At 42.9% G+C, this 16,824-nt stretch overlaps 1 protein-coding gene across 3 annotated transcripts in view; it reads left to right on the top strand.

Moving 5' to 3' along the window:
* The window catches only part of TRIM36 (tripartite motif containing 36), a 31,559-nt gene extending 15,460 nt beyond the window's left edge, over window positions 1–16,099 (top strand). For all 3 annotated transcript variants that reach the window (XM_048292213.1, XM_048292214.1, XM_048292215.1), the window contains 8 exons: window positions 1,958–2,283; window positions 5,469–5,615; window positions 6,669–6,764; window positions 7,663–7,916; window positions 8,567–8,691; window positions 10,043–10,336; window positions 10,610–10,907; window positions 14,551–16,099. In XM_048292213.1, the coding sequence (XP_048148170.1) occupies window positions 1,958–2,283; window positions 5,469–5,615; window positions 6,669–6,764; window positions 7,663–7,916; window positions 8,567–8,691; window positions 10,043–10,336; window positions 10,610–10,907; window positions 14,551–14,905 (1,895 nt within the window). In that variant the 3' untranslated portion in view covers window positions 14,906–16,099. The remainder of the gene's footprint in view (window positions 1–1,957; window positions 2,284–5,468; window positions 5,616–6,668; window positions 6,765–7,662; window positions 7,917–8,566; window positions 8,692–10,042; window positions 10,337–10,609; window positions 10,908–14,550) is intronic.
* Window positions 16,100–16,824: the final 725 nt, after the last annotated feature.

Below are 16,824 nucleotides of genomic sequence, written 5' to 3'. Positions count from 1 at the left end.
CAATTGTGACTTCTTAGCTGACAGTCATGCATAACTACCACGGGTCAAATTTCAAAGGTATTTAAAGGAACTAATTCCTTGTAGGAGTGTTGGTTTGGTGTTTCATTTGAAGAGACTGGAAAGGGCATGACAGGAATGGAGGTTTTGGATTTTAAAGTGAAGGGGCAACAGCAGAGCAGCCCAAGGCAAGTGTATTTTGGGTAGCATCACAGGACACTTCAGAAAGAAAAAAAGCATTATTATTATTATTATTATTATTATATTAGCATTTTTGATGGGAAAACACTGATTAAATACAGAGAAGTACGGATTTCCCTTTCTGAAGAACCAATTTCCACACTAAGAATTCAGCTTTAGGTCATACCTCCGTTTACAAATTTGTTAGTGTCCTGGTTTCAGCTGGAATAGAGTTAATTATATACTGGAGTATATACTGGAGGGATAACAATAATTTAAAAAAATAGCAATGCAAAAGAGAAAGAGGAATAAAATCCAAGAGAAACAAGTGATGCACAATACAATTGTTCACTCACTGCCCTGTGCCCAGCCTGTCCCAGCTGACTGCCCCTAGTTTATGTTCTGGACATGACATTCTATGGTATGGAATATCCCTTTGGCCAGTTTGGGTCAGCTGTCCTGGCTGTTCTCCCTCCTGGCTTTTCATGCACCTGCTCACTGGTGAAGCGTGGAAAACTGAAAAGTCCTGGATTTAGGGTAAGGACTACTTAGCAACAGCCAAAACATCAGTGTGTAATAACAACATTATTCTCACACTGAATCCACTGTACCAGCTACTGAGAAGAAAATTATCTCTAACCCAAATGAAATCAGGACATTTAGTTATACCGACATGCAGTGCTCTCAAAGAGATCTTAAAACAATGTACCAGCGCTACAGAAGGTGGGTTTTTTTGTAAGGGGAAGCTGAGAGGATACAAGTTAAGCCTAAAGACTGGCTTAGCCTGCTTTTGAAATACATACAGGATTGTTTCTGGTCGTTGCATCCTGTGGGCTCATGAGTGAGATGGGATGCACTCCTGGTTTGGTAACCTCAGGAGCATCACCTTGTGAGTAACCTCTGAGTCTGTATGAGCCAGTCCCCTAACAGACTCAAAAGGCTCCTTAGGTTAGTGGCTTTTCTTGAGCCTGTGATTTTATTTTGGAGAGGGGGGGAAATTTGTGTGTAGCTGTTTGGTAGGAGTGCAGCTTCTCTGCAGTTCCTCCTTTAGAAATTAATAAAGATAGAGGTACCCTGTGGAGATCTGTGGTTCCTCAGTTCAGGGTGGAGGAATCTCTCCCATATAACTACCTCAGACTCCCCTTTGGTGTGCAGGACTTATTTCGCAGTTCTCCTTTATTGAGGTCTTTCAGCAGGGGCCAAGTCAGCCTCTGCATTTTTTGACTAAATGATTTGGCTGAGATATCATACTGTTCCCTCATTTTCCTGGCTTTTTTATGATGTCTCTTAGGATGAGTAAAGTAAGTTTGAACTCAGCCAAAGCAAGCTTCAGGGAGCTCAAAGTTGGCTATATTTTTCTGTTGCTCTGGGAGTAAGCATCTTTAATATCTTAGGAAGCTGTTGCTCTCTATATGGGCAACCAGTTAGTCTAAAACCACCTGGCTTCCACGAGGTTTTGTGTTTATTGTTTCAAAAGGCTACAGCCTGAGTGTATCCAAAACTAGATAAAGAAGATAGAATTGGAACAGCTAAATTTATCTTAACATAAAATTAAGTTTTAGAAGAGTAATTTGTAATGTCCCTTGGAGTCAGAAATTACAGTACCTTGTCAGGGCGATTGTATTCTTTTTGGCTTGGCAGACTGCGTCTGAATTGGTGTTGTACTGGTTTGGATGATGTGCTACAGTCTGGAATTGATTCATAGATTCCTGTGCTGCTTTTAAAATCTAAACCAGTTTGGTTTGTGCTCATTCTGAATTGGGCTTTGGTGTCTACACAGGCAGAAAACGCAATTCACTGACTCCTAGATCGACTCTGTTTCCTTGTCCTGGTTGCCAGCGGGATATTGATCTTGGAGAGCGTGGCATCAATGGCTTATTTCGCAACTTCACTTTGGAAACCATTGTGGAAAGATACAGACAGGCAGCCAGGGCAGCCATTGCTATTATGTGTGATTTCTGCAAACCTCCGCCTCAGGAGTCCACAAAGAGCTGCATGGACTGCAGTGCAAGCTATTGCAATGAATGTTTCAAAATACACCATCCTTGGGGAACTGTGAAAGCCCAGCATGAGTATGTAGGACCAACCACCAACTTCAGACCCAAGGTAAGTGTACTGTACCCTACAGAATTTGGGTTGCAGGATTCTCGTGTAGCTTCAGATGTATCTGTGCAATGGTGGTTGCTTTTTAGGACCATTATTGCTTTATTGACTATTGCTGTTATTTATTGAGTGAACCACAAGATTTTTTTCTTGCTGATGGTCAAGTGGTTGTCATTGAAGGGGACAATGAGAACATTCTTGAAGGGTACTATAAAAAGAGGGATTTTTACTTTATGGAATGGATTGTGTTACTTGTGATTTGAGTCTTTCTTTCCATTTTTTTTTTAAGACAATGATCACAGATCACAGAAAATTCTGAGCTGAAAGGGACCCACAAGGATCATCAAGTCCAGCTCTTAAGTGAATGGTTCATACAGGGATTGAATCCACACCCTTGGTGTTATTGGCACTATGCTCTTGAGCATCTAAAATGGGACTGCCTCAGAAGGATGCCTGTGTGTGATAAACTTAAAAACCTCAACACACCTGGCCTCTTCCATGCCCCCTTTAGGCACATCCGCTTTGGATGCTTTGTGCCTGAACTTGATCCATCAGAAAGCATCTTCTTTCTCTCCTTCTTTGCATCTAACTAGAGCAAAAGGTGGAGTTAAGGTCTCCATTGCTATTACACCATTATTTTTTTATCTGTACCATAAGAGATAAAATTTAATGGCAAAATTTCTGCTTCATACACTGGTGCTGCTGGTGCTGCATTCAGACAAAACAGAGTGATAACAAAATGCTGCTACCTTTGTGTCCCACGCTAAGCATGGTGCAGTACATGGCAGTGCCTTACTGAATTTAAGTTACATCACAGATGTGACATGTCACAGATGCCACCTTGCTAACCAGGGACCACAAAAGACCTTAATGTCCCACCACGTGCTGTGTGCCTGTGCCTCCTTGCTGGAGGTCACACAGATACTGGAAATGCTGATGGTCAAGAAGTCCTGATTAATTATGGTTCAATTAAGTAAATTTGATTAATGTGCAGTGTGTAAGAAGCTCTTGACTGCTGGTGTATCTTCCTTCTGAGACTGGAAAGATTTGAGCCTCTAAAGTTAGCAAGCTGGCAAATAGTGAGCATCCAGTAGTCCACTTGGTGCTTATTTCCCATTAAAAGTGAGCACATGCTTCGTATGCTTACAAATGTCTTGCACATGTTGAAATGTCCTTCTGTTGGATAAAAGAGAAGGGTGAAGGTTTGCATAGTATCTTCTAGCTCTTGCTTTAAAATGCTCTACAGCTCCTTAAAAACTTCTCTTCTATGGTATCTAAACCCTCACAGCTGCAATGCTGCTACTTGAAAATACCAAAGACATCTTGTGATCCCTGTGCACTCCTAAAGGTGCCCTATGGTGTTATACTACATGCAGACTGAATTCAGGATTAAAAGTCAGTAGTTGACTTCTCTTGAAGCAGAGCAAAGTGGGGTGAAGTGGTTTAGATTATTCTGACACAGATGCATTGAGTATGTGTGCACCTGTGGGATTTAGCATTTCTAATTTTATGTGAAGTCAGAAAGCAGGGAAAAAAGGAGAAAAGCATAGTGTAGTTAACTTTAGATGCATCTGCTTTTTTGAAAAACTTCCCAACAGCAGTAATCAGATCTTTACTGTGCTCTTACAGAAACTTTTCTGAGGACTGCTTGAGCTTAGTATAAAGAAAAAAAAATGCATTTTTCATTTTTATGCATTTTTAAGACCTGAGCTGAAAGCATGAAGTATTTGTTGGTTTCCTAACAATGTTTTCAGTCATCACTTTAATTTACAACCAGGCTGGAGAGCACTTCGAAGTGTGTGTGGTGGGGATGGGAGAAGTACATACTGGGCTGATTGTTTGTGAGTTTTGAGAGAAGATAATAAGGCAGTCTGCTGACCTCTACTGTCTCTCACTTGCAGCCTGTAATTCTTGCTTATATGAGGAGATAAATAAAAATATGTGGTTTTTGCTAGGTGTGACTCTACACTGCTGTGGAAAAATTACTTCCACAGCCTAACTGATTGACTGTAGTTTTTGGAGATGTTTGCCTGCACAGCTGATTTTTTTGGCAGCTTCCTTTTTCCCCTTTTTATTTCCTTCCAAGTCCCGTAGTCAATGCTAATTGCATATTTGGGTTAATGATAATTTTAATGTTCTAAGGTGCTGGTGAGACTAGTAACTTTGGGCTTTTCAGCATAGCCTAAGATAACATTTGGGACTTGAATTTGGTTTCAGGTTTTAACTTACTGTGTCCATATTTGTGCTGCTCACAATTTTCTATTTTTATGCCCTTTTCTGACCTTTCTTGTGTGGGGGCATATTGAAACTGAAAAGCTTCCTCAAAAGCTTCTCTTTGGTAACTTCTGTGGAATAGATGACCCAAATGTTGTCTTTCAGTGCTCTAGAACAAGGCAAAGCATTGTTTGTTTTTTAAAGCAACACACACAGACACATATACACACACACACACACACGTTTTACGTGGTTTAATCTGTTGCCTGAGCTTGGACTTGAGCAGCACTTTTTTTAACTCTTTGAGCATTTATTTACCCATGTTCAGTTCTTGAAAGATTATTTTCAGCAAACACCAGCTTTCTTGCAATGCTGTTTGAGCTAATCGTGGAAGGAGCACTCAGTGCGAGCAGCTTGTAACTGGAGTCAGATGGAAAGACTGAAACACTGGAGTCTTTTGTATTTAAAATTACTGTAGCTGGTGGTGGCTGCACTTTGTTGCTCCAAGAGCAATGGCTATGTGGCTTATCAAAATCTAGTTTAGACTTAAATTGCTACAGTGTTATGTCAGCTCTTGCTTTAAGAAACACTTCATAGCTGTTGCAAGAGATGCTGGCATGAGCATGGTTAACTTTGACAGGCTGGGTGTGTTATATATTGCATTTACAGCTCTGAGCAGGAGTGTAGGGTGCTGGAGGCATCACAAGCAACATGGGCAGGGGTTGGCAAAAGGTTGTTTGCTATATGGAGTCTACACAGACACTGCTAGAGGTTTACATACTGTAAACTTTGTGAAACTGTGTGTTCATCTGCTTTCACTGGCATTGACAAATACAAAAGGTAGAAGATAAACTGGCTATAAAAAATTCACTGATGAAATCACATGCTGCTTTGGGTTGATTGGGTGTTTTGATTGTTTGTTGGAAGTACACCTGTATTGTCTCTTTCCTTTTCTTTTTTTCCCCCCCCCACAGATTTTGATGTGTCCAGAACATGAAATGGAGAGGGTAAACATGTACTGTGAAATCTGCAGAAGGCCTGTTTGTCATCTTTGTAAACTGGGTGGAGGTCATGCAAACCATAGAGTAACAACCATGAGCACTGCCTACAAAACCCTTAAGGTAAAAGAAAATATCATTGGACCTGACCTTAAGAAGGGGAGGAGTACTTCTGATGTGAGGGCAAACTCCCTCTGGCTGGAAGCCAGGATTTGTGTTTAGGAGACCCTGAACTAGTCTTGAGGCCTGTTGTTGTGCAGCATTGGTTAATGTATATATTAGTGTGATGTAGGGCATGTTTTAGAAACTAAATTGCCATTTGCTGTGATGCTTGAAATGTAACCCCTTAAAAGTGCTTTCACCTTATTTCAACTAATTGTACAGCAGTACTGACAATGCAGAAGGTTTAAGCAGTTAATACTTTACGATCAACTTTTTTTAATATAAATGTTCGGGTATCTTGTGGTAGCTGGTACTTGAGAAGCACTTCTGAAAATTTTGCATCAGAAGTACCTGTTGACACCTTAGTATGTATCTTTGTGTGTTTTGGAAGCTGTATAGCTGTTAATTTCCTAAGCAAAGCACAACAGAGAAGACTTGCAAACATCAATTTTTTATTAAAGATTGCACCTACTTCTTCTTCTTCCTTTTCTTCCTCTCTTGCTCACAGGAGGAAAAAAAAAGAAGAAAAAAAAAAGAGACCAGACTAGCCTGCCTTGTGCTCTTTGGCCTCTTCACTAGTTTGAAAGGCTTTTCCTGTACAATTGCTTGCTCTTGCAGCTAAGGAAGCACAGGGACACTCATAAACCTGTGATGTGAACTACTCCTTTTTCTAGCAACTCTTACTACAAATGAGTTAATAGCTAATAACTCCCTTCTGTAAGTTTAATGTCCTGAAGCATAATGTTCCTAACCTAAGAGAGGGTGACTCCTGGGTGATTGGGAGCCAGCTGACACTGTTACCTCTTGTCCTTAGGGGCTGTGCCACCAGTCTTGCTCACAGTTGCTTTGTAGTCTCTGCAGGTCACCAAACAATTCTCCACAGGATTGCTTCTCATAACTGGTGTCAGGCTGTTGCCCTTGTGGCTAGGTAAACTGAGGACTAGCTGGATGACCTGTCTGTGCTGGTTGTCACTTTGTGTGAGATACCCTATTCTTGCTGTTTTACTCCAACAGGAGAAGCTTTCAAAAGATATTGAGTACCTCATCAGTAAGGAGAGCCAGGTGAAAGCTCACATCACACAGCTGGATCTGCTGCTGAAAGAAACAGAGGTAAGAGTGCCTTGCAGGTTTTCTGGAGTTGGCCTTTGTAGAGACACAGGAAGGACTGTGTCTTCACTGTTTTCAGTGAAGTTTCAAACTTTGGGCTTTTCAGTTAAGGAGTGAAATAAATTTTTGAACACTTTATGCTAGTACTGAATCACACATGGCAAGACCTAGTCCTGCCAGTGTGGGAAGCATACAGAGGGAAGTTCATTTTTGGGTGCTGCTGTAAATTTAAATGAAATAAAGCTTGCTTGATACCTTAACCAAAGTGGGTTAAACATTGGGTATTTGTGCTTTTATGATGGTGCATTATTTACGCTGCCTGTTTACATTGAGAGAGTCAGAATTAAGGGCAAAATCTGCCTGAAGGGTCATGGCTGGAAACTCACATACAAGCTGAAAAACCCGAAGGCAGAAATTGCAGAAGCTCCTGGTACTGGTGTATCTTGATTACAGATTGCCTTTGTGCTTTGCAGTTCCTTTCATCCAGGGCAGTAGTCAGAGGTGGCACTACAGTTCAGAGGGTGTACTCGAGAAGCTGGGTTTGGGTGTTCAGGGTGATTGGGGAAGGTGGAAGAGCATCTAGCTCTTGGGCATGAAGACTTCAGAGACAGACATGCTTTCACAGTGCTTCTTCATGAGCTATCTAGACAAATGTAATGCATAACTTGAGACATAATCAGAGGAATACTTTCCTTCATTCTCTTAAAGACAGCAAAAGCTGACTAGCTTGGGTGGTATGCTGATCTCATTTTCAGTGCTGAATAGCATAGCAAAGCTCATTAGTCTTGTGTGTGAAATGGATGACTAGATTACTGTGATGTCTTGAACAACCTTAAGTATGTTTCTGTACAGAGCCCCAGTGATACAGAATCTGTCTAAAATGTCTTCTATTTTCTCCTAGTGCAACAGTGAAAGAGCTAAACAAGAAGCATCTCAGAGTTTTGAGAAATTATATCATGTCCTGGAAGAGAAGAAATCTGCAGCTCTTAGGGCAATTGAAACTTCTAAGAATATAAGGCTGGAAAAATTGCAAACACAAGTGGAAGAATACCAAGGGCTCCTGGAAAATAATGGCCTTGTAGGATATGCTCAAGAAGTGCTTAAAGAAACGGATCCCTCCTGTTTTGTTCAAACAGCAAAACAACTTCATGTCAGGTATCTTAAATATCTTCTGTTTGAAGTGCAGGTACTGTTCCAGGATGTCTCTGCTGTTGTATTCTTTAGAAAGCTGATAGCAAAATACTGACTGCAGTACCTTGTACTGCAGAGGCTTGGGAGATAGTCCTGGTGGTGTTCCAGCATTAGAGTTGGAATTCTTGCATAGAGTGTGCATTAGGAAACACCACTCAGGAGAGGAGGGCTCTTGTCCTGCCTCAATGCCTAGCCTTGTTCAGTGGCACTGCAGAGGAAGGGTAGTCTGTTTAGCTCCCTGACAAATCCCTTTTCTCAGAGATTTTATCAGGTGTTTGCAAGTTAATATAGCAGGCCTCTTCTGGCTCTTTGATCTTTGTGTTCTCTACTAGCACCTCACATCAGTTTTGTTCTTTGCACATAATGCTTCAAATTAATTAAATGCTTTGCCAACTGAATATATCCTGTTCATTATCTTTACACTGATGTACAAAAGGCCTTTAATTTTGTATTTGAGAATCTTTTTAGATAGACAAAAATTTCTGGGAGACATCAGTAAGTACATGAAAGCAGAACTTCTTTTAAAGCAAAACCTAGCATTTTTACTTTATGGAATGTCCACCTTGAATTGTCTTTTTTTCTCTTGTGCTAGTCTGCTTCTTCTGTGTTTCCAGAATCCAAAAAGCTACTGAGTCTCTGAAGAGCTTTAGGCCAGCAGCTGAAACTACTTTTGAAGACTTTGTGGTGGACACTGCTAAGCAAGAAGACATCCTTGGTGACTTGTCCTTCCATTCCAATGGTAAATTCTGAGAGCATCAGGTCTTTCTCAAGTTACAGCTTTAAGGGCTTCTCTGGAGAAAGGCAGAACTTGCACAGGGCAGCAGTTGCAGGGCTCAGTCTTGTGACTCGCACTGTGCCTTCTGTCTCCACGATTCAGATGGCATTACCTGGCAGCAGTGTAAGCTTCAGCTTTCATAAAGAAGCTAAAATGACATTGCCTTTGGTACCAGTTTGCACTGGCTTCTAAAATATTGTAGTTACATCACACTCAGTCTTTCTAAAAGATTTTATTGCATGACAGAAAGTAATAGTTTTTAAAGCTGCCAGAAAAAAAAATGGCTCAAGCCTCTCAAAGTAAAAATAGAAAACAGGGGATTTATTTAAGTGTATGAACAGAGAACCATCCTCATCTGCTCCGTTTAACTCAGAGAGTTAGATTCCCTCCTTTAACAGAGCTATAGCGCAAAAAAGGAGCTGGGTCTTGGTTTAAGACAATTCTAAGAGGTGGACGCTTTAAAATGAGTTTCCTCCCAGTATAATTTTAACCAATCCCTTTCCACCAATAGGGAAAAACTAATAGGAGTAGGTAGAAGTGAAAAAATAACAATTTACTACTAAAACAAAAAAACAATGGGCCAAAAATAACAGTAATAGTCCCTAGTTACAAAGTGGCTGAAATCTCACAGTGTGGGGTATGCCCAGCCACTGCCCTGGAGGGATCTCTGCTGAGATAAAAGATTTCGCAATCGCCCAGCAGGACTCCCTGGAAAGGCAATGACTTTTGGGTCATGGGGAGGAAAGGTAGACCCACAATCCTTTGGGATACCCTATGCAGATCATTCTGTAACCCATTGGTCTGTCCCAGACCCTCTGTAATCCATTGGTCCCCTTGCTGATCCCCTGTATCCTTATAAAGGCAAGTTCCCTCGAGCCCCTCGAGGGAGAGCTCGTTCCTGGCCTCCCTTCGCCGGAGGGGACCCACAATAAAGCTCCCTTCGTGCGGAACCAGCCACACGAGCCTCTCGTCTCTCTCTCTGGTCTGGCTTGGCCTGGAGACTGCCCTGCAGAGCTGAGCTGGAATCACGAGCTGATATCACTAAAGAGCTGACAGTCTCTGCAAGGGCTCCTCTGCCAGCAGCTGAGGGAAGACACCGGGCCTTGGGAAGGCAATTCCTTTCGGGACCATCTCCCCGGACCGGTCACCTCTTCCTGGGTCACAGCCTCAGACCCCACCACCAGCTGTAATATCCCAGGGGCACAGATAGATGTGGAATACACTAACATTTTGGGTTACCCAGGACAGGTTGTATGGTTAACTCCAAAACAACATGTATATAAATTTCAATGTTTTTTTTTCTCATGTGTTCCAGGTCTAGAAATACCAGAAATCAATGAAGAGCAGAGCAGAATGTACAACAAAGCTCTGATCTGTTGGGAATGCCCTGGGAAGACAGATTCAGCTGATATCTATGTTCTTGAGTACCATAAGCTTAATAGAGAAGATGAGAGTGTGACATGGCAGAAGACTGAAGTTTGTGGCAAGAGCAAATTATTATCTGATCTTGATGACGACAGCAGCTATGCCTTTAGAGTTCGAGGATACAAAGGGTCTATCTGTAGCCCTTGGAGCCGAGAAGTTATTTTGCGTACTCCTCCAGCTCCAGGTATGGGGTTTTCTTATGTCCGGCAGTGTTAAGAGCTGAAAGTAGTTTCCAGTAGCTCCCAGATGTCTCCTACACTGTTACCAGTTGCATAAATGTTTAGAATCACTGTTAAGTAGGTTAAGTAGGTAACATACAGAGACTGTTAGCTTGCATGACATTCCTAGTAGCCTTTAAAAGTGAGGAATTCTAATGTCAGTATGACTTCAAATGTAGTTTATAAGCACAGAAGGCCAAATACATAAATAAGAATTTTTCTGGGATACTGTTTTTCAGTTTTCAGTTTTCTTTTTGATGACAAATGTGGGTACAACAATGAGCATCTCCAGCTGAACCCAAGAAGAACCTCTGTGGAAAGTAGGGCAGGATTTCCTCTCCTACTGGGATCTGAACGCTTGCAGGTTGGATGCTACACAACCCTGGATTACATCATTGGCGACACTGGGATTGCCAAAGGGAAGCACTTCTGGGCTTTTCGTGTGGAAGCCTATTCATACCTGGTGAAAGTGGGAGTTGTTCCTAGCAACAAGATACAGAAATTGTTCCACAATACCCATGATGTGACCAGTCCAAGGTAAATTGCAGACTCTTGCTTAATGCATGTTTTACATAAGGAGATGGCTTTTTAAAAAAGTAAATTAAGAGCAAGTCTGGTCTCACTACATGAGGTGAACCTAACCACCAGTGAGAAGTTTGAACTGTATGGTATAAGCAGGTTGTCCTGTTCATCCCCTCCTGTTAGCAGAAAGATGTCCTGATTATCCAGAGTCCTATTTTCTTTCTTTTTGGGAAAGAAGCCAGGTTCCTATAGATGCCAAGGAATGTCAGTTAAAGCAAGAAAGTTAAAAATAAGTGTAAGTTGTAAGATAGAAGCAATGCTTAATTATCAATAGCCTGACTCTGCCTTAATTCCCTCAGCATACAAGGTTTGGCAGCCTTTCAGAAGTACTGCGTTCACTGTACATATTTGTATTTTTCTGCAGTAGCTTGTGCCACAGTGGATCCCAAGGCACTGGCTTACCCCAGGCTCCATGCTTACATACTGTATTGGAGTGCCACTGAGCACAAGCCAAAGTGCAGTGGACAAACCAGTAAAAATATTTCCATCTCTCAATTACAGTTGTAGCAAGCCTGGGTGTGTGTAGGAACTGCAAGCAGGGAGGCTATCTCCTGGGGACTCTTTCTCAGAAATTTAACAAATGTTTGGCTTCCTCCTGTATAACACGTGGAAAATGTGTCAGCACAATCTCGAGCTGCTTAAAACCAGATGGAGCAATTTGCAAAGTGAGAAATTAGATCTAAATTTCCTGATTTCTTTTTCCTTCTCCACATAGATATCTGCAAAACTTTAGCTGACACAGAAACAACTGCCCCCACAAGCACGCCAAAACTGAAATCCTAGGTAGGGAATGTCTGTACTGAAAAATGTGTGCTTCTCCATGTGTCTCTATCTGGGACAGAGGTGAGGGGAAAAGCATGCAGACTGACCAGATATATCTGCACACTCTTCAGTAACCATTTGGGAAACTGTTCAGGGAAGTCTTCAGAGAGCGCACCTTAAAAAAGCCCCAAAGCTTAAACCATTAAAACACTACCTTTCGATTTTTGAATTTTAAAGATACTGTAACACAGCAGTGTCATGGAGAACTCACAGGACATGTTCCTGTCTGTAAGGATTGGTCATATTTGCTAAGTTACTTCTCACATTAACTAATTTACTATACTTGTAGGTTCACTAATGATTGCCTAGCGTAAGTACATTTAGATACATCCACTCTGTAGTATACCCTTCTGTGGTCTTGTCCTTACTGGAGTTCAGCTGTTACTAATGGTTTGAAGTGACTGAAGTGAGTCTTCTCCACCTACTAAATGCATCTTCCTTCCTGGCTTAGGTGTGTACCACTGGTGTAAGCAAAGCCCGGTGGGATGAGTCCTGTGACGGGAGTGCCCTGGGACAGGCAGGACAGATGAGGTGGGGGTGGCATTGTGTGTAACAATGTCTGGAATGTATGGAGCCTGCAGTTGGCAATGCCACAGCTGAGAACCTTTGGATAAGGATTAAGGGACGAAGAAAGTGGATGTCATTGTGGGAATGTACTATAGGCCACCCAGCCTGACATGATGATGACACTGATGAATTATTCTTTAAGAAACTAAGGAATATCTCTACATCAACCACCTGTGTCCTTGTGGGGCACTTCAGCTTGCCAGAGAGCACGACACAGATGGTACAAGCAGGTCCAGAAGAGTCCTAAAATATCTGGATGATAACTTCTTGTTATGGGTACTAGGGGAGCCAGCTGAGAAAAGTGCCCTCTTTGATTTGTTCCTTGTCAACAGAGAGGATCTTGTGAGCAAAGTGGAGATGAGTGGCCCTCTTGGCCACAGCAACCACAAAGTGATCGAGTTAAAAATTTCCGTTGTCAGGAGGAAAAGTGCCAGCAAAACCTCAGCTCCTGACATGAGGAGAACAGGCTGCTCAGGGTGCTAGTCAGTAAAGTCCTCTGGGAGATCACTGTTGAAGGTGCTGAGGTCCATCAGTGCTGGTCACTTTTTAAGCATCACCTCCTAAGGGCACAGGAGCAGGCACTTCCAAAATGTTGTAAGTCAAGCAGGCGAGACAGAAGGCTGGCTTGGCTGAGCAGAGATCTTCTAGAGCTCTGGCATAATGTACCCAGCATTTGCTTTGATGGGCGGTGCAGCAGTGCATCTTGAGGAAGCTGTCACAGCCAAGTACAGGGAGTACCACGACGACATCTAGTGCAGTAATCTCTTCCCATTGCTGTTCCGAGATGAAAAATGAAAGCAGAAGAGTTCTACCTTAGTTTTCAGTCCTGATAAATTATATTCTACCTGCGTGTTGCTCACAAGCCTCTGGCATGTGATTCTTTAAAATAGATGGTCCAGGCACTTCCTGAAACAGAGGAATTCTCATGCCTTTCTTGCGATGCTGTTCTCTACAGCCTTCTTTTCCTGGGGGAAGCAGGGAAGAAGTCTGACTAGCAACCAAAATTTACTCTTCAGGACTAGCACACAGCTGGATAAACACATCATGTGTTAGGTGAGCAACTGGCTCATGTTTCAGGCATGAAGGGTTGTGGTGAATGGGGTAACACCAGACTGGTGACCTGTCACTTGGGGGGTTCCACAGGGCTCCATCCTCAGCCCTGAGCTCTTCAGCATCTTCATAAATGGCTTGGACACAGGACTGGAAGGGATTCTAAGTGACTTCACAGACAATACAAAACTGGGAGGAGCTGTTGACTCCCTTGAGATCAGGGAGGCCCTGCAGATAGACCTTGACAAATGAGAGGACTGGGCAGGCACCAACTGTATGAAATCCAGCAAGGAAAAGTGCTGGATTCTGCACCTGGGATGGGGCAACTCTGGATGTACAGACAGACTGGGGAAGGAGAGGCTGGAAAGCAGAAATGAGTGCAGGAAAGGGACCTGGGTATCCTGGTCAGTGACAAGGTGAACATGAGTGAGCAGTGCCCTGGCAGCCAGGAGAGCCACCCGTGTCCTGGGGTGCATCAGGCACAGCATCACCAGCCGGGCAAGGGAGGGGATTGTCCCGCTCTGCTCTGCACTGGGGCGGCCTCACCTCGAGTGCTGGGGGCAGGTCTGGGTGCCACAACACAGAAAAGCCATTGAGCTGTTAGAGAGTGTCCAAAGGAGGGCACGAGGATGGTGAAGGGCCTTGAGGGGAAGCCCCAGAAGGAGTGACAGAAGTCACTGGGCTTGTGCAGTCTGGTGGAGACTGAGGGGAAGCAGAGAGGCAGACACTGATCCTTTCTCTGTGGTGACCATTGACAGGACACAAGGGAATGACACAAAATTTTGTCATGGGAGGCTTAGGCTGGATATTAGGAAAAGTTTCTTCACCCAGAGGGTAGTTGGGCACTGGAGCAGGTTCCTCAGGGAAGTGGTCACAGCACCAAGCCTGACAGAGCTCAAGAGGCATTTGGACAATGCTCTCAGGCACATGATGTGACTCTTGGGGTTGTCCTGTGCAGGGCCAGGACTTGGACTTCGATGTTTTTTGTGGTTTCCTTCTAATTCAGGATATTCTATGATTCTATGATTTTTTTTTACCACACAAGTTTTTTTTGGGTGATCCTGTGGTGTTGCCTATCTTACAAAAATGTTTTCTCCAGTTCACATCACCGATCCCACTTAATAATTTGACAAAAGCACATGATTTTTTTCTGTTCCAGATATGAGCAAGACAGCGGTCATGACAGTGGGAGTGAAGACGCCTTCTTTGACTCATCGCAGCCTTGCACACTGGTCACCTTAGGCATGAAGAAGTTCTTTATCCCTGCTACACCTGCTGCTCCCAAGGATCCAGCAAGCAGAATCCTTCCCCTGCCGTCGTGCTTGGGCATTTGCCTTGACTGTGACAAAGGCAGGGTAGGGTTTTACGATGCAGGCCATATGAAGTGCCTGTATGAATGTGAGGTGGATTGCTCTGGCATAATGTACCCAGCATTTGCTTTGATGGGCGGTGCAGCAGTGCATCTTGAGGAAGCTGTCACAGCCAAGTACAGGGAGTACCATGACGACATCTAGTGCAGTAATCTCTTCCCGTTGCTGTTCCGAGATGAAAGCAGAAAAGTTCTACCTTAGTTTTCAGTCCTGATAAATTATATTCTACCTGCGTGTTGCTCACAAGCCTCTGGCATGTGATTCTTTAAAATAGATGGTCCAGGCACTTCCTGAAACAGAGGAATTCTCATGCCTTTCTTGTGATCTGTGCAATGCTGTTCTCTACAGCCTTCTTTTCCTGGGGGAAGCAGGGAAGAAGTCTGACTAGCAACCAAAATTTACTCTTCAGGACTAGCAACCAAAATTTACTCTTCGGGGTAGAAATCTGCCTTGTATTTAACTTAAATCCTTACACAGTCAGCTTTGTATTTAATGAAGTCAAAGCTGACAGTGGGGGATTGCCATTCTCCTTTTAAGAAATCTGCCTGAATGCCTCTACGGGGTCAAATGCTTTCCAGTTAACCCTTGACCACCAGTCGGGCCTTTCAGCACAAAACAGCATTTAAGAAAATACAATACAAAAGAGGAAGAAACTAGAAATGGTGTTGAATGTTTAAGTTATACTTGGAATGATGAGGGTAAACTTGAATCTGATTGCATGTTGTATACCCTTAATGTGATTGTAAGTTAAAACTCAAGTTCTGACACTCAGTGTCATATAGTTGGTGGCATAATGGTAAGTATCTTTATTCTTCAGGCTTTTACTATAAGCTATCAAAAAGAAAGTGCAATTGTACCTTAAATGTCAGATTTTGGAGTCAAAAATCAGAAATGTTTGCATGTGTGATTAATAGTACCTGGTATTTAGGCAAAAGCAAATGAGTTACTGACATGAGTAATCATATGTGAATTTCAAAAAAAAATCAGGTATTTCTTTTAATACTTGCTTTTATAGGTTAATTTTTTTTATCTAGTAGCAGCTTAGATTTTTCTTAGTAAGAATATTAAAAATGCACTGGTTAAGTTTTGAGACCTAATTTCTGCCTTAAAGGATACCTCCCTTCAAATTTCAGTTCCTCTAATGCTAAAAACTGTATCACATAGTAGTTTTTCACAGAATCATAGAACCACAGAACAGCTTGAGTTGGAAGGGACCTTTAAAGACCATCCATTTCAAGCCCCCCTTGTCATGGGAAGGGACCCCTTCCACTAGACCAGGTTGCTCAAAGCTGCATCGAACCTGACCTTGAACACTTCCAGGTATGGGGCATCCACAGCTTCTCTGGGAAACCTTCTCCAGTGTCTCACCACTCTTACTGTTAGAAATTTCTTCCTTGTATCCAATCTAAATCTAACTTTTTTTAGTTTAAAATCACTGCCCTTTGTCCTGTCTCTCCAGGCCTTGGTCAAAAGTCTCTCTCTCCCCATCTTTCTTTTAAATCCTTTTCATGTATTAAAAGGCCATAATAAGGCCTCTCTGGAGCCTTCTCTTCTCCAGGCTGAACAACTCCATCTCTCACAACATGTCTTCACAGGAGAGGTGTTCCAGCCCTCTGACAGTTTTTGTGCCTCTCCTCTGTACTGGGGGCCCCAGAGCCGAACACAGTATTCCAGGTGGGGTCTTGATAGAGCAGAGTGGGAGAATCATCTCCCTTGCCCTGGTGGCCACTGGGCAGCTCAGGATGCTTTCTGTGCTGCAAATACACACTGCTGGTTCATGGCCAATTTTTCATTCACCAGGATGCCCAAGTCCTTCTCTGCAGAGCTGCTCTCCATCCCCCAGTCTGTATTGATAGTGGGGATTACTTGGATCCAGGTACAGGACCTTGGGCTCACTCTTGGGGAACCTCATGAGATCCACATCAACACTGGTACCAGTACAGACCCTTGAGGGACACCACTCATTACTGGTTTCTTCTTGGACATTGAGCTGTTGACTGCGATTCTTTGGGTGTAGCTATCCAGCCAATTCCTTATTCACTAAACAGTCCATCCAATTCAGC

The sequence above is a fragment of the Corvus hawaiiensis genome, chromosome Z, assembly GCF_020740725.1.
Source record: "Corvus hawaiiensis isolate bCorHaw1 chromosome Z, bCorHaw1.pri.cur, whole genome shotgun sequence".
Classification (NCBI taxonomy): Eukaryota; Metazoa; Chordata; class Aves; order Passeriformes; family Corvidae; genus Corvus; species Corvus hawaiiensis.
Note: the sequence above shows the minus strand (reverse complement) of the source record. Positions and strands in the feature narration are given on the sequence as shown.